General features: G+C 40.5%; 1 protein-coding gene across 1 annotated transcript in view; it reads left to right on the forward strand.

Moving 5' to 3' along the window:
* Positions 1–334: 334 nt before the first annotated feature.
* Positions 335–22,955, forward strand: part of kcnt1b (potassium sodium-activated channel subfamily T member 1b) — a 345,244-nt gene continuing 322,623 nt past the window's right edge. Inside the window, 2 exon segments of the mRNA XM_048613616.1 lie at positions 335–466; positions 8,109–8,143. Coding sequence (XP_048469573.1) covers positions 368–466; positions 8,109–8,143 — 134 coding nt within the window. The 5' untranslated portion in view covers positions 335–367.

Below are 22,955 nucleotides of genomic sequence, written 5' to 3' on the forward strand. Positions count from 1 at the left end.
CCCCCCACCCCCCTCCACCCCGGACTCCCTCTCGTCTCTGCACCTCCCCTCCATCCCTCCCTCTCTCCCTCCTCCCGCCAGCGTCTGGCTGCATCTGCGGGGCGGGCACTCCGGCGCTCGGATCCCGGGCTCCGTGTGGTCTCGGAGCGGACTCCTGACCGGGGCGCGCTCCCGCCGCCGCCGCCGCCGCTTTCCCTGGATGGAGTTGGCAGGCGGGGGGCGCGCCTGGGGCCGGGAGCGGAGCTCGCGTTACCGGTGCCAGTCCCCTCTCTCTCACCGAGCCTCTCGCTCTGTCCACAGACTGTCCCCCGTCGGCGACCAGAACCGCAATAGCGACGGAGTCATCCTGGACATCGCGTCCCTGAAAATGAACGAGCTGGAGACGGACGTCCCTCCGCTGCCTCCAAGGTACCGATTTCGGGATTTACTCTTGGGAGACCAGTCCTTCCAGAACGATGACAGGTAAGTGCCTGAACTCCTCATTTCCAGTGCTGAACCCTCCCTGCTCCAGCAATGATAGTGAGGGGGAACAGATCAGTATCGCTGCTGTAGGGAGCTGTCCAAAGTGCTGAATCCTGGACTGTTCCCTCAAGACCGTTGCTGCACTATTATCCTTCCCATTGACAACGTGTTTGGAATTTCTTTTATTTTAAGCTTTAATCTAACTTTAGAAGGGGGAAAATTGTTAAGACAGCAAAAGTTGAATTAGACGGCACCCAGTTATTCATTCCATGTGACAGAGTTTTCTGAACAAACACAATAGATTATGGGGCACTCAAATTGTGGCTTGAGTTTGGGTGCCAGAAGTTAGCTGAGTAAAATGATTTTTCAACTCCAAGATGCCAATATTAATTCTAATACAGATCTGATTCTTGGGTTTGGTTCATCCCTCCTTAATTTGGTCATTGCAGACTTAATGGGTTGAAGGGTCGCTTCTGTACTGTATGACCTTAAAACTCTAGTTTTGATTTAACATTGGTCATGTTTACAATAGTTAGATTTTCAACGGAATATAATTTTTTAAAGCACGTTTCCTTTTTTACTATTTGCTATCTTTTTAGTTTTTTTTTGTTGTTTGCAAAGTAGTTGTTGTATTATTCATTTGATTATAGTTTGGAATGCGGATTGAAATTATTCATGCTCCCTACAACCATTAATTGTAACTGCAGCCAAGTCAGAATCACATCTCTTCCACACTTTCAAAGCCAAAATATTGGGTGCAGAAATTAAGAACTATTATATTCCCGTTTTTTAAATGATACAGTAGCTTTGAAATATTCACAAAGAATAGGAACTTTGTAGCATTGCAGAATGAATATCTAAATTGATGCATGACAAAGGAGCATAATATTAAAATGACAACTATTTATGAATGCTTTCAGAATGTACTTTTTCACGCAAAAGGCTGTGGGATGTTCTACTTTAAGATTTTGGATGTTGGATCAGTTGAGATTTTCAAGACAGTGATTGATTGATGTCATTAAAATTACCAAGGGATTTGCTATAGGTATGGTAAATTGGGTTAAGTTCAGTCATGAACCAAGGAACTCATAAATGAGCTGAATGACCTACTTTTGTTTTCTATAAATGGTAAATTAATGAAACCAATAGAAATGCTGTGTAACTATTTTGGGTCAATATGTTACATTTTTGTATAAAATCTCAAGTTATGTTTGTAATTGTTAAAACTGTGAGATGACTTGCGTGCATGGCCATAAGATCATGACACCATAAAATGTGAGAGCAGGAATAGGCCATTTAGCCCATCAGGTCTGCTCTACTATTGAATATACTTAACAATCTACCCTCAACAGCCCTCTGTGACAAATAAAGCACAACCTAGAAACATACAAACATGGAAAATAGGAGCAGGAGTCAGACAATTCTCCCAAGGAGCCAACTCCAGTATTCAACATTATCATGGTGAATCTTCTACCTAACCCATACTCCCACTGTCTTCCATAGGCCTTGACACCTTTAGCCTTTAGTGATCTACCATTTTCTTTCTTAAACATATTAAGTGACTTGGCCTCCATGGCCTTCTGTAATAGAGAACTCCACCCTTTGAGTGAAGAGATTTCTCCTCATCTTTGTCCAAAATGGCCTACATCATAACTCAAAACAGTGACCCCTTACTCTTCGGCCAGGGGAAGCATTATCCCCTGTCCAGAATTTTATATATTTCAATGAGATCTCCTCTCATTCTTCATGTTATGATCTGCTGCTTCTATCTGTTTTCACACTGCTGTTACCACTCTTCTTGACACCTCTCAGCTTTCCTAAAGACAAAAGATAACCTCAAAACATAACCAGCTAACAGAACTTAGCAATTCTGACCACTGAGATAAATCACTTGGAAACAGCTTAAATATAATAAAAACTATATCCTCTGATTCTGAAATGTTCTGAAATATATAGAAATGTGGACCCTACCTGCCAGTTTGTAAATCGCTATTTGCTGTTTAACTGTGACAATTACTTTTAGCACAAGAACAAGGTAGGTCTATCATTACATGACATGGAGGTATGATTTACTTGCATCCTTTTAATTTGTTTTATGTGTACTTTCTCAATTTTAAGAAAATGATTTTAATGAGTGTTCAAAAGCTTTCCCATAATGGGACAAAGATGGAGTTAATGGCTCCTCCTGTGTGAATTTCCTGTTGCTTAGTTACCTATGGTTCACTAGATGTTTTTATGGATGGTACAAAGATATCTGTTCAGATTCCTTTGCAACACATTATATTGTTTAATTCTCCACTTTGTCTGAGTTAGAAATTCCATCCATTGTTGGGGCTCAGATTTGACTGTACCTTGGAAATAAAGGCAGTGTCCATGTTAGGGAACAGGTTATTCTAAGAACTGAAGTTCATGAAGAGGAGCAAATTTAACAAGTTTGATAGAGCACTGTGTCTCTATTGCATTCCTGTACATTCAATAAGAAAATAGACTTGAGGATTTATGATGAAGAATTTTATTTCCTTTTATTACAGAATGTAATTCCAATTTCTTACGGTGGCTCAGTAGTTAGCATAGCTGCCTCACAGTGCCAAGGACTCAAGTTTAATTCCACCCTTGGGAACTTGTGCAAACTCCACACAGATATTCTCCCTGTGTCTGCATGGGTTTCCTCTGGGTGCTCCAGCTTGCTTCCACAATCCAAAGATGTGCAGGTTAGATGGATTGGCCATGCTAATTTGCCCATATTGTGTAGGCTCGGTGGGTTAGACATGGGAAATGTGGGGTTACAGGGATAGGGTAGATAGGGGTGTGGGTTTGGGTAGGATGCTCTTCAGAAGATCAGTATGGGCTTGATGGGCCAAATATCCTGCTTCCACACTGTAGGGATTCTATGAAATATTTGTAATTAAAATTCTGAATCTCTTTTGAATTAAAATCATAGTTCAGTTTTGCAAAATTAACTAGATAAAGATGAATACTAGTCCATGGTATGCCCAAATTTAATTTTTATATTCAAAGAATAAAGCTGTGTTGGAGGAAGATAAATAAACAAATTAAGATTAATCCGATTTACACAAAATTTTCAAACTGTAAACAAAATAAATGTAATGTCCCTGTAGTCAAGCTGTACCCTTGAACTGTATGAAGCCTTGAATTAACCTGAAAATTTATTTAGTTATTCAATTCTGCTCAGCTTTGCTTTGAGTCTTTTAAATAGTAGAGCTCAAGTGGATGAATTATTGGAAGACATTAGTAGATATTGTTTGTTTTTGCTGTGGTATTAAAATACAAGGTCACGTGCAGTCCGATGGCTTTATCGGCTGGTTTACTTGTATACTGCATCACAGCTTGCTTGGATATGTTGCAACTGCAATGCAACTGCATTGACTTGGTCTTTAGTCACAAGCTCAAGGTACAAAGGCCAGTTTCTGCCCACTGTCAAGAAATAATCTTCATGCATTTGTTTACTAATTCCAATGAATTCATTGCAAAGACCTAAGCACTAGTCAAATATCATCTTCCTTGGTTTGAGAGCAGTATGGGAGGGTAAGGAGACTATAACAGTATAATTTTAAGAAAATATAGTTCTACCAAAAGAGAAATATGTTATTTAATATATATTTGCAAATAGTTGCAAAATGTACATTTGTAATTTACAATAATTAATCGACATGTATCAACAAATTTGGAGACATTTGGATATGTCATAACGGAATGCTTCAGTTGGCTCTCAGCAACTGATGTCTTTCACAGTTGTCATCTTTCAAAGCTTGCGCTTGTGATCATACATTGTATTTTCTGACCTTGACTGTTATCATGCACCGCACTGTAAACAGACTATTTTGTGTAGCTTCTGCATCAAGTTAATTTGGTCTTTAATGAAAATCATGTTTTCAGATTTTGTATTTTTGTATATTCTGCTTGTGGAGGACAAACAACAAAGCCAAATTTGCAACAATGTTAATATTTGACATGAATACTTACAGCAATATTTCACTATGCTATCACTTGCAGCAGAGATGTTATAATAAGAATCACTTTGCAGTTGCTGTTGAATGCACCCTACAGTTTGCGAAACTTAAATTAACCTGAGCTTTGCTACATACCATGTAGTACACCTTCAAAACATTTACAAATTGCAAGTAAGTTGAACATGAGGCCTAAAGTGAGTGTACCGCTCCCTAACTATAAATGATATATACTACTCAGAAAAGAAAATTAGTAGAAAGTACTGAGATAACAGAATCGGGATTCCGTAACTGACTAAGCAGAAATAAAACACCTATATTCATTTGCTACCTGGGATCATTGTTGGTCATCTGTTATCTTGTGTACAAGAACCCTGTGGAAAATGCACATTTTATTGTTTTTTTTGAGATTGTACAAAATGTACATACTGTTCTGTTAGGAACTAAATTGTACAAATAATCAGTATGCTTTAGCTCAGCATGTCTTGTGCATATCCCTGTAAGTTTCTATCACTGATTGGAGCTGAAGTTGGGTGCAATGTGAAGTTCCATTTGGTTTCAGTGGAGATTTGCTTATCCCTATGTTTATTGACTCAGTAGTTTTATGATATTTTACGTAGCATCAAGATGAGGGATGTGAAATGGAACATCATCTTCAATTTAGGGACACCACACTAATCATTCAGCTTTCTCCAAACAGACAATGCACATATTAAATAGAATAGCTGCTCACTCTGCTCTGCTTTGCTAAACGATATTGCCTAATGACAGCGTTAGAACAACATCATATATAACGGTATCACCAGTGTGATGTTTTTCCATTACTTCCTGACACCAGCTATTGTGGCTGCTCTGAGTCATTTTGCAAATTCACTGGATTCAGAAGCAGCTCTGTGCCTTGCTCTGGACCTGATAAGAGTTGTTCTGAGACTAATTGAATTCAGTTTGCACTGTACCCATCCAGCAAAGTGAGAGGCTTTCAACTTATCGTTATCTGGATGCATCAGAAGTATAATAAGGCTGCACCAAGTGATTGCACCATTCAGTCCTCTGCATTGGGTATAGGGTTACCACAGCCTAGACTCGAGTGTCCTCCTCTATTTTAACTTCTGTAGCAAATGACTGAAAGCAGAAGTTTTAAATCAATTCATAGGATAAGGTTGACACCATGTTAGCCATCAGTTATTGCCTATCTCTAACTGCCCCCCCGAGATAGTGGTGCTGAACCATCTTCCTGGACTTGGGTAGTGTTGCAGAACAAAGGAACCTAGGGGGTTCAGGTACATAATTCTTTGAAGCTTGCATTACATATAGAGAGGGTGATTAAAAAGGTGTTTAGCACAGTCCTTTGAGTACAGAAGTTGGGAAGTCATGTTGAGGTTGTACAGGACATTGCTGATACTTCTTCTGGAGTACTGTGTCCAGTTCTGCTTGCCCAATTAGAGGAAGGATATCATTAAGCTAGAGAGGGTTCAGAAGAGATTAACAAGGACATTGCCCAGTACTGAGGGCTTGAGTTATAAAGAAAGGCTGGATAGACTGGGACTTTTTCACTGGATTGTAGGAGGTTTAGAGCTGACCTTTATAGAAGTTTATAAAATCATGATGAGTATAGAGAGGATTAATGGTAGGTGTCTTTTCCCTAGGATGGGGGATTTCAAGATCAGAGGAATTTTTAAGGTGAGAGGAGAGAGATTTGAAAAAGACATGAGGGGCAAATTTCTTACACAGAGGGTGTTTCGTGTATTGAATGAACTTCCTGAGGAAGTGGAGGATGTGGATACAAATACAACGTTGGAAAGACATTTGGATAAATTTGGACGTGAATAGGAAAGGTTTGAAGGGATATGGGCCAGAAACAGGCAGATGGGACCAGAGTAGTTTGGGATTATGTTCGGCATGGACTGGTTGGACTAACGGGTCTGTTTCTGTGCTGCATGATTCTATAACTTTGTAACTTGCTTGCCAATGTCCAAGGTCTGTTCAGATTCAACCACATTTCTGTGAGTCATGAGACACATGCAGACTAGAGTGAATATGGATGGCAGATTCTCTTCTCTAAAAGACATTTATGAACCTGATGGGCATTTACAACAGACTGATATGACACAAAAACAGAAGTTGCTGGAAAAGCTCAGCAGGTTTGGCAGTATCTGTGAAGATAAATCAGAGTTAACATTTCAGGTCTGGAGAGCCTTCGTCAGAGCTGTAAAGAGTTCTGAGGAAGGGTCACCAGACCCGAAATATTAACTCTGATTTCTCTTCATAGATACTGCCAAACATGCTGAGCTTTGCCAGCAACTTCTGTTTTAGTTTCTGATTTACAGCGTCCACAGTTCTTTCGGTTTTTATTTAGTCCAATATGACATATTTTCATTCCCACTATTACTGAAACTCAGCCTTTTTAATTCCAGATTTATTGGAATTAACTGGATTTAAATTCTCCAGCTGTAAAAGTGGGATTTTAACTCTTGCCAATGAATTGTTAGTCTAGGTTTCTGGATTACTATCCAGTATCAGAACTACATTGAGCCTAAAGAAAATGTAAAGGCTTTTCTGATGTGCATCACTGGCTGACTAGACCAGCATTTATTGCTCATCTCTAAGTTCCCTTGAGAAGGTGGTGGCAAACTCATTCTTGTATTCTTGCATTCAAGCGATACAGGTACACCCACAGTGGTGTTATAGACCATAGAATCCCTACAGTGTGGAAACAGGCCCTTCAGCCCAAAGAGTCCACACTGACCCATAGAGCATCCCACCTAGACCTATACCCCTGTAACCCACCTAATCTACACATCCCTGAACACTACAGGCAATTTAGCATGGCCAATCCACCTAGCCTGCACACCTTTGGACTGTGGGAGGAAACCAGAACACCTGGAGGAAACCCACGCAGACACAGGGAGCATGTGCAAACTCCACACAGACAGTTTCCCGAGGGTGGAATCGAAACAGGGTCCCTGGCACTGTGAGGCAGCAGTGCTAACCACTGAGCCACCATGCCACCCCAAATTTTCTGATTCTTGAGCTCCTACAAGTATGCTGCTGATGACCTGAATAGGGCCAGTGGACAGGATGTACTCTTCATGTTGGGAGTCTTAAGAAGCCCATGTCCTATGGCTTTCTAGGTATTCATGTATAGGATTTGGACCAATGATAATGAAGATGATATTGATGACATTCCCTGTGCTAGCATGGTATTACTTAGATGGACTCTTACATGTAGCGATATCCCAAATGGCTATTGTCTTCTGGCTGTGGGCTTGGCAGCTGCTATCACAGAAGCCTTGGTGAGATACTGCAGAGTGCATCTTGTAAGTAATGCATGTTGAAATCACTATGCACTGGCAGTGGAATGAGTTAACACTTAAGGTGGTGGATAGGGTGCAAACCCAGCAGCTTGCTTTGTTCTAGGTATTTTCAAGCTCCTTGAGTATTACTGGAGCTCATCTGGACGAGTAGGAATTACCCCATTGCAGTCCTTACTTGTACTTGGTGGATAAAATCTGGAAAGTCAGGAGTTGAGTTATTTGTTATGGCATATTCAAACTGTGGTGGAGTATTTATGTGGCTAGTCTAGTTAAGGTACTAATCAAGGGGTAAGCACTAAGTTGTCGACAATGGGAGAAGTCAGTGATGAAAATGCTCTTGAACGTCAAAGGGAGATGATTACAGCTGCCTGTCTTCTATGTGCAGGAGTCTACTTTTCAGTCAAAGTTTGGATGTTGTCCAAGTCTTGCTGCACATGTGGAGGGATTTGGGCCAAGCGCAAGCAAGGTGGGACTAATTTACTTTGGGATCATGGTCGGCGTGGACTGGTTGGACCGAAGGGTCTGTTTCCATGCTATATGTCTCTGCATTACTGTGTAAGGAGTTGTGGATGGAACTGAAAAGAGTGCAGTCATCAGTGGCCTCATGATGGAGGAAAGGTTATTGATGAACAGCTGAAGACTAAGCACAGTGCACTGAGGAAACCCTACTGCTGTGCCCTGTGCCTGAAATAATTGGTCTCAGGCCACCACCACCACCTTTGTGCTAGGTACGACTCCTTTTGGAATGACTGGGAAATAGAAGAAAAATACTATCTTGACAGGAACATTCAGCTAGGCCACTGAGAGGAAAGGAGGACTGGTAAAATTGTGGCAGAAGGGAAGCCCAGTGTCATTCTGCCAGATTCAACCACATTTCTGCGAGTCATGAAACACTTGCAGGCCAGGGTGAATATGGATGGCAGATTCTCTTCTCTAAAAGACATTTATGAACCTGATGGGCATTTACAACAGACTGATATGACACAAAAACAGAAGTTGCTGGAAAAGCTCAGCAGAACTGGGATTAGTACTGGCTTGGTTGCTTGCCTGCCAACTGGAGGTAGGTGGCCAATGAACTTAATGCATTGGTGAAATAGCTGCTATTTTACTATATTGCCAGGATTTTGTTGCCTCCATGTAGTAACATTTGCAGGGCCTCGATTATTCACTTTATTTATTAATGACTTTGATAATTGCACAAAACGTCATGAATCCAATTTTGCTGATGACACAAAATTTGGTGGCACTGTGGACAGTGTAGATACTAACATAAAATTACAAATGGATATTGACAGACTAGGTGAATTGGCAAAACTGTGGCAGATGGAGATCGATGTCAGTAAGTGTGGGGTTATCCATTTTGGACTGAAAAGGATAGAACAGGGTACTTCCTAGATAGCTTTAAATTAAATACAGTGGGTGTCCAAATAGACTTGAGGGTTCAGGTGCATAGATGTTTAAAATGTCACAAATGGCTGCTAAAAATAATCAAGGAAGCTAATGGAATGCTGGCCTTTATACCTAAAGGCTGGAGTACAAGGATACAGGAGTTGTGCTGCAGATATACAAAGCCCTGGTTAAACTCCACTGGAGTACTGTGAACAGATCTGGGCACGACATTTTAGGAAGGATAAATTGGCCTTGTAGGGAGTACAACATAGGTTTACAAGAATGATGCCTGGACTTTAGGGGTTAAGTTATGAGGAGAGATCAAACAAATTAGGAATGTTTTCTCTGGAATTTACAAGGTTAAGGAGTGATCTGATTGAAGTTTTCAGGATATTTAACAGGAAAAGACAGGGTAGAAAACGATAAACTATTTCCGCTAGTTGGAGATTCTAGAATGAGGGGGCATAGTCGGAGAATTAGGGCTGGACCACTCAGGAGAGATGTTAGAAAGCACTTCTACATAAAAGGATGGTAGAGATTTGGAACTCCCTTCCACAAATGGCAGTGGATGCTGGATCTCTTGTTAATTTTAAAACTGAGATAGATAATTTTTTGTTAGGAAAAGCTATTAAGGGATATGGTCCAAAGGCATGTGTATTGAGCCAGTCCACAGATCAGACATGATCTCATCGAACGGTGGAACAAGATTGAGGGGCTGAATGGCCTACTCCAGTTCCATAATGATTCTGTGATCTATATTTTGGTATAAATCATGGTTGAAGTAAGAATTCTTATTTTGGGTAAACAATCTCTACTTTCTTGTAATTTCCTGACCTCAAAAATGCAAATGTTAGGTTTATTTAATTGGATATGGACCATTCTCATGGATGAACTGATAGATCATAGAAAAATTGACTGGTTACTGAGCCAGCCAGGGTGGTTACTGAGCAACTGTTTTCGGATAAAGAAAATGGTTCCTCACATCATCTTCTACATGTTGTGACATTGGCTATTCTACACAAAGTACTTCATTGCAAAACATTTTACAGCCAATGTCCTGAGATTGCAAAAAGTGTTATTTAAATACAAGTTTTTGTTTAAGGTTGCTGTGCAGGATCCTGACCAATGAAATTGTGATTCCAAACAGTCTCAGCCATCAAAAGAAGTCAGAATGAACTGTGGTTGTGAAGAGAATGGTGATCAAGCTAGTAATACAGAACCTAAATCTAAATTATCTCCAGATAGTGGATCTAACCCACATTATTAGTTTGCTTGGCCACAGACAATCCCATCTGGCACTTTGTTTTTGTTGTTTATTGTATCCCAAAGCACAAAACATTTTTTCAGAAGTGAATAGGTTTGTCATGTATTTAGAGCTAGCAGCCAGTTTGTGCCCAGCAGGACTTCACGAAAGAGATGCATGATCAAGTAATCTGTTTGTTTGTGGCTGTGGGTGGAATATTGACTGGGAGAATGTCCTCAGGTTCTTATAAGGTGCTCCAATTGGACACTTTGTCTAAAGAATTGTGCCCCAAACAATGCACTTGAGTTGCCAATTTGGAGAAAGAGTTTCTGATTATGAAGTGAGGTTTAAAACTAGAATCTTCTGACCTGAGGGAAGCGACCAAATCAATCTGTAATGTAGATTGAAACTTTGCAAGACCTTGTCATCTTCGGGTTTGTACGTGATGGGCTGATTGACTGACCGAAAAATTATCTTTCGGTTTTCCATTCATCAATACAAAGAAACCAACATGAGGAGAAATGTTTAGAAGCCTGATCAGGGAGAACAAAATAGATGTGAATGGCCTTGGGGACGGAGATGAAGTGAAAATTCATGTGGATACACCAATGAGAAAGCTATGAAATAGTGGATAAAAATAGAGAAGCATAAAAACTAACTATCTAGGGAAAGGAAAAGCAGAGGTAAGGTACAGAAGAGAATCTTTGTCCATGCATTTTCTGTGCTTATTAATACATTTTAGTCTACAGTGATTACTTGTTACTGATGAGGAGATTGTCCAAAAAACATAAACTTGACTAAATGCCTCCCTGAATGGCTGGCCAATCAGTAATTGATATTGACAAATGTCAGATGATAATTAGTCCTATAAATCTTTTTTTAAAAATCTATTGGTTTGCAAGATGTGGGCTTGCCAGCATTTATTGACCATTCCTAATTACTCCGAAAAGGTTTTGATGAGCTGTCTCTTTGGGGGTGTAGGTCCACCCACACTGATATTAGAAAGTGAGCGTACACTACATCACTCCAACACTGGGTTTAGACTTTGCAAGCAGAAAATGACTCTAGGAATAATAATAGAAACCATATTAAGCAGATTAGCAAAATAGTTTCTTTTAGCAGAATTGAGTCCATGCATTCAATATGATCCCCGTTTGCAGTCTCACCAAGCTACTTGACCTAGCCATGAACCTTTTTCTTTCTCTCTAGTTTCTTCATAACTTAGCTCATGGCCTCCTAAAACTTAAACTCATCCACGAAACCCACGTTTGTATTGCCTTGACTCCTTTCCCTTTAGACCATTGGTCTTGCGTGCAACACTGACTCCTTCCTTTCACACAGCTCTGTCTCAGCAAACTGCCTCTCCCAGCTTTAATGTTCATCTCTGCCACTGGTGCCTGTACTTTCATTTGCTGCTTCATTGCTCATTAGCTTCTCTTAATCCCCTCACTTTGCCCAACTAATGGAAGTTGCTTTGTGGTGAGTAGGAGTTGCTTTGTAATCATGTGTGTGGCTGACTCCTGTGTTTAATTAAAGTGGAGTATGGGAAGATAATAACACAATTGATACAGTAAAGACCTAGATATTCCCGCTTGATGGATTTCGTAGTGAAGTAGCAAAAGAGCATATACTGTTAGGGGTACTTCTAGCATCTTTATGCTCTGACAAAGAACTTTACAGTGAAAGACGTACTTTGTGAAATGTGATGAGAATTGCAGTGTAGGTAAATATGATGACTAATTTGTGCATAAAAGATAAATGAGCAGATAGCCTTTAAAAGCTGCTGTTGAGGGATGGAAGAATGGAAAAATCTGTTGACTTTCTTCAATTTTAATACCCTGTTGATTATAAGTTGTTCACACCAGACATTCTGTTTCTGAAAATATTCTTTGTTGGGAGTCCTTTTAATCTTCAGTTACTACATGCATGAAACATATCTCGTTTCTACTCCTGAATAGGCTTTGTGGTTCCAATTTATCATATGTTTGCAATTAGTAGAAGGTATTGCTCATTCTGCCTTCAAGGACTTTTTTTGCAGAGAATCTCTACAGTGTGGAATCAGGCTATTCAGCCCATTGAGTCCACACTGACCCTCTGAAGAGCATCCCACCCAAGACCTGTTGTCCTGCGTTTCTACATCCTTGGACACTATGGGCAATTTCCTATGGCCAATCCACCTAACCTGCCCATCTTTGGACTGAAGGAGGAAGTCCACGCAGACATTTGGAAAATGCATAAACTCCACACAGACAGGCTCCTAAGGGCAGACTCGAACCAGGGGCCCTGGTGCTATGCGGCGGGAGCACTAACCACTGAGCCACCATGCTGCCCTTTGCATTGCATGCATTGGTTTTATTATGTCCTTGCCAGTTTTGCACTAAATACCTTGTGCTAATAATGCAAATAGTCCTAAGAGAAGCTGAGATTTATTTTATAGTTAGAATCTCGAGGGTCGATGTTTGAGCAAGATGAAGTGAAAGGAATTTGTGGAAATTTCCAATTTGTGGTGGGAAAGGTGGAAGAGAAATTCAGGAGCAGGGATTTGTTTTCCTTCAAGAGTAATTGCATTGGGCAGTTACTTACATGTAAACTGACTTGGAAATTCATGCCTCAAATTGAAAATCTCTAGAACCTACCAATCGATTTATGCTGCTCTGTTAGTTCCTTCCACAAGGTAGTATGTTCTTAGAGTGAAAAAATTATTGAATGTGTGCATCAATTGCTGATTAAACTCACCACAGGAAATAAGGGTACACAGGAAGAGGCCATAAGACTCTGAGAAACAGGAACAGGAGTAGGCCGTTCGGCCCCTTGTGCCTGCTTTGCCATTCAATAGGATTGTGGCTGATCTCGACATTCCTCACATTTTCCTGCCTTTTCCCTGTAAACCTTAATTCTCAGACTGATCAAAAAATATCTATCTCATCTTTAAATGCAAACAAGGACTCTGCCCCAACAGTTCTCTGTGGCAAAGAGTTCCAAAGACACTCAATCCTCTGAGAGAAGAAATTTCTCCTTATTTCAGTCTCAAATTGGCACCCCTTTCCCCCTTGGTGGATTTATTAATGACTGGAGGCATAGATTTACGGGAAGGGCCAGAAAACTTAGAGGAGATGTGCAAAAAAAGCCTTTTTACCAGAGGGTAGGGGAATCTGGAACTCACTGACTGTAAGAGTGGTAAAGGTAGAAACCCTCATAACATTTAAGAAGTATTTAGATGTGTACTTGTGATGCCAAGGCTTACAAGGCTATGGGCCAAGAGCTGGAAAATGGGATTAGAATAGTGAGGTAGTTGATTTTGACAGGCTTGGAGGCGATGGGCCGAAGGATGTTTTTCTCATCTGTAGACCTCAATGGCTATAATATCTGGTAATGAAAACATTTCCTTTTTAACGGCATGATCATTATTAATGTAGTGCCAATCAACTTTTCTCATGTTGAAATTGAACATTTAATTTCTGGAGTCCTATTTTTGCAGGTAGCAAATTGTTCTTCAAAGGTTTTAACAGCATCAAATTTTAAATTTCTTACCACTCTTGATTTATGCTTCTTTTTAACTCTTTCTGAATGAACTGTAATTCATCCCCTTTTTCAATCTATCTCTTTTTTAAAACCTTCACCCTTAAATTTCTTTGGTTAAGGTGCTGCACTTACAATATTGCCACTGATGTCCCAGCTATTCCATTACTATATGTCCTACCAGCTTGCACTTTTAAAACATGTGTTCTTGTAGGTATCACTGACTAGGCCAGAGTTTAGCGCCTGTCCCCATTAGAACCAGAGGGCATTTAAGAATCAACCACATGACTATGGGTCTGGAGTCTTGTGAAAGCCAGACCAGGTAAGGACAGCAGATTTCCTTCCCTAAAGGACATTAGAGAATGAGATAAATTCTTATGACAGCTAACAGTAATTACATAGTCACCATGAGACTAGCTTTTAATTCCAGATTATACTGCATTCAAAACTGCCAAGAACATTGACCCAAGTTGTCTGAATTTTTCATCAAGTGATATTACTAGGTCATCACTGCCTGCCTCCAACACAGGGCATGGGGTAAACAATTTTGAAAGGATGTGCCCAAGAAGGATATGATTAACAGGGCAATAGCACAGAACTTCCTGAGTCAGGTCTGAATCATTGTTTAGTTAAACATGACATATTTTCTTTTTTTAGGATTATAAACTGAAATGGAAGTGGGGCTGTGATGACTGAAATATCTGGAAATCTTTGCAACATTAGAACCGAGTGCTGTATATTTTTGAGCTTTGCAAATACCATGTTGCTTCTTGAAGTGATGAGGGGGGAGAAATCGAGACTGAGTGTCACCAAAAGTCTGTTCAGTTAAGAAATTCTGCCTGATGAAAGCCCTCTGGTTGAGCTGCACAGTATTAAAAGCTATAAGTCCAAGGCAGCTGGAGAAACATTCAGATCCTAAAAACAGCAAGCATCCATTCCCATCTCTTTCCCTCATTCTCTCTCTCTCTGGGAAAAAGACAGAAAACCAAGACAGCTTCAAAGAAAGAATTCTTACAAGAACAGGGATAACAAGGTGTAGAGCTGGATGAACACAGCAGGCCAAGCAGCATCAGAGGAGCAGGAAGGCTGACACTTCGGGTCGAGACCTTTCTTCAAACGTCAGCTTTCCTGCTCCTCTGATGCTGCTTGACTTGCTGTGTTCATCCAGCTCTACACCTCGTTATCTCAGATTCTCCAGCATCGGCAGTTCCTACTACCTCTTACAAGAACAGGCACTGGTTGACTAGATCAATTAGGGAATCAGAGACTGATCATCATCCTACAGACAGTTGCATGTCATCAGTGCAAAATCCAAAAATGATTGAAATCTTGATTTTAGATCTTCAGAATTTTGTTTACCCTATCTATATTCCTTTTCCATCCATTGTATCCACATCAAACCATTCATCTTTGTCTGTTTTATCCTGAATGACCTTGCGTCTTTTGGGGTTTATTTTCGAAGGAGCATAGTTTAAGGTCACATTGTAATGGGTTAGAAATCATTCCTCTTTTTCTGCTTTTTGTTAAAGCTGCAATAAAGCAATTTATTGTCTGTTCATTACAAAAATTGGTGTGAATTACTTTTGTCTTGAATAGCAGTCAATCAGGCAAATTGGTCGTTTTGGTAGTTTAATTGGGATTTTATACATTTTAGAAGGGTTTGTGGAACAGTGAAATATGATTATCAGTGCACAGTTCCCAGTTCAGTCATAACAACATACATGTAGTGGGACAGTGATGCCAAAGTAATCTCTGTGTACAGTTTTTCCTCTTTATATTATCATTCCATTGTGCTTTCTTATCGACTGCTGGTGGCCAATTGTGTGAGAAAGATTTATTATTCTGTGCATTTTCCAAATTACCCTCTAATGGACAACTGTGGCTGTAATGGAATCTGTACGGGCACTTGTTAAAGTTTCCTGAAGAGGGGAAGAAGCATAAGTCAAAGGTTGAAAATTCTCTTCTATAATTTAATAACAAAAAAGACCTGTGGGTCTGGGGACAAACATTGCTTTGTTCATGGAAAAGCTCAGAACTGAGGAAGGGTCACCGGACCCGAAACGTTAACTCTGTTTTTCCCTTCACAGATGCTGCCAGACCTGCTGAGCTTTTCCAGCAACTTTGTTTTTGTTCCTGATTTACAGCATTCGCAGTTCTTTTGGTTCTTATTGCTTTGTTCATGGTGCACTTTTAGATCACAGTGCTAAAACACTGATGCTGTATTTAAAACATAAGATTCATGACAATGATTAGGTTTCTCTTGTTGTTGGCTGTTAATACATTGACTGCGTATTTGTTAAGATACTGTGGGATGTGAAAGATTTGCATAATGGTCTATAATACAGTACTCCCCGAACAAAGCGTCTTTTGAGAACTATGAATCTTGAAGATATTCCCCGCTTTTGATACGGTCAGAAAACAATGTGAAGTTGTTACTGTGGTATAATGCTTCAAGATCCTGGAGCAACTTAGCTGTGATTTCATGGAACTGCTCGACTGAGCATAAGCAGCACATTGTAGGCAGGATTATAGAGCACCAGAAGAAACACTCTAGATTGAGAGAGCAGATGGAGGTGAACACTAAAAAGAACGTAATTTGGTCCTTAATAATAAAATGATCAGATCAGAGCCTGGTATATCTGTCATGACTGTGTTGGATTAATGTATCATAAACAGTGTGTCTTTCAAGTGTAAGCCTAAAGACCATTTTTAACTTATTCTTCTCCTTGATCTGTCTGTCTTTAATCCATACCTCATAGTGTACATCAAACCATACAGTAAACTAGTTACATAGAGGTATACAAGAAGGAAACAGGCCCTTCAGCTTAACTCGGCCACACTGACAGGATTTCCCAAACTGAACTAGTCCCAGTTAGTTGTGTTTGGCCCATATCCCTCTGAAGCTTTTGTATCCATGTTGTAATTGTCCCCAGCTCTACCACTTCCTCAGGCAACCCATTCCATATATGCACCACCCTCTGTGTGAAAAAGTTGTCGCTCAGGTCCCTTTTAAATTTTTTCCCTCTAATCTTAAACCTATGCCCTCCAGCTTTAGACTCTCACATTGTCGGGAAAAGACCTTGGTTATTCACTTTATCTGTGCTCCTCATGGTTCTATAAACCTCTATAAGGTCATCCCTCAGCCTCATATGCTCCAGGGAGAAACGTTCCAGCCTATTCGGTCTCTCCTTGTAACTGAAACCTTCCAGACTCGGTAACATCCTCACAAATCTTTTTTGCACACTTTCCAGTTTAATAACATCCTTCGTATAGCAGGGCAACATGTTCTTGGCTCCCTCAGAATTGGTCTGCCTCATAGTAGCAGCACTGTAGAGATTGGGAATTTCAGTGAAGAGGATTCCAGTTTGATATCCTCCCTGCAGTTCTACTTGTTGCTCAGCAATGGTTCAGCTCTGCGAGGTTGCTGGTTCCCTACTGGCCTGAATTGTGGATGTGTAAAATAATGCTTCTAGGATGTCATCTGTTGTTTACTGAATTTTAAACACCCTCTTGTGTTTATGTAGCTTATTTTCTTCCCTGTTTCACCTGAAGCACTAACTGTTGTTGTATTAAGTTCAGCAGTTGGCATCAATCAAAAATAATGGGTATACATAGAACTGATCACCAGGGCAGAGCAATAAAATTGTTATACAGCTGTTAAATATGAAATATTCATTGCAATCATTTGAGCAAACACGGGAAAATAAACTGAAGTTGTATCAATTACAATTAGGTGATTTAATTCCTTTTGAAAGTTGCTCCGAATGTTGTGGGCCATCATTGGTGTTGTTAAACTGTGATCCAGAGAGGGTCTGTTTCATTCTTCCAAGGGTAGATTCATCTTGGAATGTATGAGCAGATTGGTGGTCAATAATTATGGAAATGTGAGAAGCTATCACTTAGTTGCAGAGGACTGTGCCAGAGACATTTAATTGAATCTTATCAGTGAAGTAGTTGACGCTACTTCAGTAAATGTTTTTAAAAAAAAGGTAGATTTTTTTTGAACAATAAAGGAATTAAGGGATACGGTGAGAACGCGGGTAAGTGGATCTGAGTCCACGAAAGGATCAGCCATAATCTTATTGAATGGCGGAGCAGGCTCGAAGGGCCAGACGGCCTACTCCTCTTAGTTCTTATGTTCTTATGTTCTTATCTGAACTGAAGCCAACCAAGTAAACTAAAATGCCGCAGATGCTAGAAATCTGAGACAAAAACAGAAATTGATGGAACTCCTCAGCAACTCAGTAGCACCTGATTAAGTCTTATGCCTGAAATGTCAGGCTATTTCTCTTTCTTTGTGAATGATACCTGATGCCCAGTGAAGCAGCTGAGGCTTCCTCATTGAATGTTTTTAAGGCAAAGCTAGATTTTTGAACAGTAAAGGAATTTAAGGCGTATTGGTGAGCAGGCGGGTAAGTAGAGCTGAGTTCACGAAATGACCAGCTGTAATCTTATTGAATGGCGGAGTATGCTCGATGGGCTAGATGGCCTACTCCTGCTTCTATTTCTTATGTTCTTATTGCAAAATGCTTCCATCCATCAGCTTGATGGTATATTCCAAACTTAATGCACTCAACCTAACCAATCCTGTATTTTAGAACAATTGAGGTCAAATGTTTTACTGCTAATTGTGCCACTTCCCAACTTTGGTAACTGGCTGCATTTACTTCCACTATGATATAGGAACAGGGGCAGGCCATTCAGCCCCTCAATCCTGTTCCATCAATCAATGAGATCACGGCTGATCCATGATCTAACTCCATGTATCTGCCTTTGACCCATATCCCTTACACCTTAGTTCAACAATAATTTCTACCTCAGATTTAAAGTCAAGAACTGATTCAGCATCCACCGCTGTCTATGGAAGACAGTTCCAAACCTTTAATCATGCTTTGTGTGTAGAAATGCTTCCTAACATCTTTCCTGAATGGTTTGGCCCTAATTCTAAGGTTATGAACCTAGTTCTCGAGGCCAAACTGATTTGGCATAAGCTATATATTCTTGGGCTTCCACTTTCAAATGTTTCTCATGCTTGTCAAACTGGCATAAAAATCCTAGTGTACAGCATGCAATTTTTTTCAGTGTAGGGCTATCAGATGTTCCACATTTTTCATTAGGCTACCTTCAGTGAGATAGACTCTAGGCTATGACACAATGTGCTGGTGCTGCTTCCATCATTTTCTGACAGTTGACACTGTCCCTGATGTTCAGAAACCACACAATAACAGTTACTGTAAAACAGGACGTTTATCTGTTTCCTGGGGTGAATATCAACCTTTTATTCTTTCCTTCCTTTACATGTATTGGCTGGTGCACATAAGAGGATTTAAATTTCTGCTGCTCCACATGTAGAGTTTTTTCCGCCCATTCATACAGACACAATCCCTCCAATTTCCTTGAATATTTACAGTATTGTGATTTTCTCATGTTTATATACACGTCATAGTCTTCAGGTCTCTGGGGAAACCAGAAAAATCAACAACTGTAGGCAGAAAGTGAAATAGAAATGTTTACGGGACCCTTGTTAACATAATAATTGTGATATACAATTTAGCTATTCCTGTACAAATTCTCACACATTCTGACCTGAGATGTCATAAATATAAAATAGCCTGAAAATTATTCATTTGATTCAAAGCTGTACTTTTTTTAATGAACTTGAAAATTTCTACCAATATATTTCTTTAGATTCAAGATATTCCCATTGAGATTGCCATTGACCCACTAAGAAAGCTAAAACTATTTGCTTTGCATTTGATTTCTTGTTCTTATTTTCTCACTTGTATTTCTCCTCCACCAAATGATTGATTGAAACTGCACCACTGCAGCATTGCAGCTATCTGACTGTCTAAAATTCAGTTCTCTTATTAATATCAGATGAAAATGAGTGTGAAAGTTGTTCTATATTTTTCCTTAAAGTGTTTCCAAGAAGTGCTGGCTTAATGTTCAGTCCTGAGCTTATCGTCCCTTCCTCATGGGCTGTTAAGGATAGGTTGGCCTTGTTATCACCACTCACATACCATGAGAAAATTTTTAACAAGTGTTCCATTTTATACTGGTAAGGTTTATTATAATTTTTTAAAATGGCTTTTGTCAAGTTAGTGCCTCATTCAATGTCTTTGTTAAATATGTATTAACTATGGACAATGCAGGCTTGATTATATTTTCTGTTCCTTATTTCTTTTACACTATATCTATCATTGAAACTTAAGAACATTCTACAATACAATATGTTTAGTCCACAGAAAAATCATGTTGCAATGAAGGAAGATATTGCGATTTTACTTCATTTTAAACCAATGTTCTCCCTTCCATCTACACAGGATGTATGGACTCTTCCCTGTCAGCTGTCTCCCAGAAACTTGCACAATTGGCTTCACAAAAGCATCAGTGGAGAAAATAGCAGACCATTTTGCTTGTAGATCCATTTATTTGTTTACTTTAAAGATCAAATAAAGGAAGAAGGATTTGCATTTGTGTAGTACCTTTCACAACTGTAGGACATCCCATAGTGCTTTACAAAAATGAAGTATGTTTGTACTGTTGTTACTATGGAGGCAGCTAATTTACACACAGCTAACGTCCTCAACAGCAACAAGGCATTGAGCAGATCATCTTTTCTAGTGACCTTGCTTTTTCCAAGTTTTAATCAAATGGAGCAAGCTGCATCCACTAGGATGGAGGCATTAAAGATTAAGAAAGTTTCCCACTCTGCTTACCGTAGATGCTGTTTGTCCAGGTATAGCCAGACTATTGCTTGCAGGTAAACAAAAGGCTGCAACATTGCCTCAAAACTTTAAAGAGCGAAAATTCACAGCTCTCAGATTTCGGGCATTACACCTCGGCAGCTCAGACTCGAACGAATCGGTTCCCAACCAAACATTTGAATGATAGTGTAACTCACTCAGAAGTAGTAAGAACTGCCGATACTGGATTCAGAGATAACACAGTGGAGCTGGAGGAACACAGCAGGCCAGGCAGCATCAGAGGAGCAGGAAAGCTGATGTTTCCCAACTCTGAAGAAGGGTCCCGACCCAAAACGTCAGCTTTCCTGCTCCTCTGATGTTGCCTGGCCTGCCGTGTTCCTCCAGCTCCACACTGTGTTATCTATATTTGAACAAGAGTGCCGGTCAGACACAATCATAAAATAATCAGAAAGCAGAGGCAGCCTATTGTTGCTGTAATGCTCTCAGCATTATTGAGAAGGTGGTAGTGAATGACCTTCTTGAAGTACTATAGTCCTGAGGGTATCAATGCACCAACAACACATAGAATTTTGACCAAGTGACAGTCATTTTTAGCATATTGTCACACACTCTTTTGGGGGAAGCATGGTTTGAAAGGATTCCTAGGCTAATTATCAGCTCGTTAAACCATAGCACAAATGCTCCTTCTGTGCCCAACAAGTGGGACTTGAATCAGGAAGTTCTGACCCAGAGGAACGGACGTTACCCTCTGCACCCACAAAGTTTCTTACTAAAGGAATGATCTCATTCCAAGTCAGGGTGTTGTCCTTCTTGGCGTGGAACTTGGTTCACAGGCTTTTTCTGTTCTTGTTCTCCCAGGTGGTAAATATGAAATCAGATGCACTGAAGCCAAAGGTATTTTCTCACGCTGTTTTAATTTACAGGTACCAGAAGTATATGGAAACAGTTGGAGCTGTATTTTCACATTAATTCCCAAACTTCTTCCCCCGATCTTTTTCCTCATCCATCATTCACTGGTTGCCTTGTCAATCAACCCCATCCCAAGAATGTGTTTTCTGAAGACACCTCATGTTAGGTTCGCAAGAAAAGATAAACCTCAACATGATAAGTGTTTTGGTCGGATTTGGTGGGATTTGGTAGGTTCCCTGAGATTCAGATTTGCTTGTAGGAACAAATTACTGCAGATGCTGGAATCTTTGCTGAAAACAGCAAATGCTGGAGATCACAGAGGGTCAGGCAGGATCTATGGAGATAGAGCAAGCTAACGTTTTGAGTCTAGTTGACTCTTCATCATTGCTGAAGTGAAATGTGGAGGGTACAGCATTTATGCTATAGTTTGGGAGGGTTGTGGGGTTAGTAGGCGTAGAGTGCTGGTGGAGAAGAGATGTTGACAGTTCAGATTAGGTGATCAGATTGTGAGAAAATCTGAACTATCAACATCTCTTTTCCACCAGCCCCCTCCACCCTCAATCCCCAACCCCCCTCAAAAACTATAGCATAAATGTTGTCCCCTCCACATTTCACTTCAGCTCTGATGAAGACTCATCTAGACTTGAAACGTTAGCTTGCTCTCTCTCCATGGATGCTATCTGACTTGCTATGATCTCCAGCAGCGTTGTTTTGATTCAGATTTGCTCGTTGTGGAAATCTCATTGTGAAGACTGACTCACTCACTTCTCAATTCACCCTGTGCCTCTCTTTTATAGAAAAAAGTTTAATCATTTCAATAGCTTCAACCTGTGCCTTTTTAAACCTAGACAACAAGATGCAGGGCTGGATGAACACAGCAGGCCAAGCAGCATCATAGGAGCAGAAAGGCTGATGTTTCGGGCCTAGACGCTTCATCAGAAAAGGGGGAGGGGAAGGGGGTTCTGAAATAAATAGGGAGAGAGTGGGAGGCGGATAGAAGATGGATAGAGGAGAGGATAGGTGGAGAGAAAACAAACAGGTCGAAGAGGCGGGAATGGAGCCAGTAAAGGTGAGTGTAGGTGGGGAGTTAGGGAGGGGATAGGTCAGTCCAGGGAGGACGGACAGGTCAAGGGGGCAGGATGAGGTTAGTAGGTAGGAGATGGAGGTGTGGCTTGAGGTGGGAGGAGGGGATAGGTGGGAGGAAGGACAGGTTAGGGAGGCGGGAATGAGCTGGACTGGTTTTGGGATGCGGTAGGGGGAGGGGAGATTTTGAAGCTTGTGAAATCCACATCGATACCATTGGGCTGCAGGGTTCCCAAGCGGAATATGAGTTGCTGTTCCTGCAACCTTCGGGTGGCATCGTTGTGGCACTGCAGGAGGCCCAGGATGGACATGTCATCTGAGGAGTGGGAGGGGGAGTTGAAATGGTTCGCGACTGGGAGGT

This window comes from Rhincodon typus, chromosome 28 (genome assembly GCF_021869965.1).
Source record: "Rhincodon typus isolate 14 chromosome 28, sRhiTyp1.1, whole genome shotgun sequence".
Lineage (NCBI taxonomy): Eukaryota > Metazoa > Chordata > Chondrichthyes > Orectolobiformes > Rhincodontidae > Rhincodon > Rhincodon typus.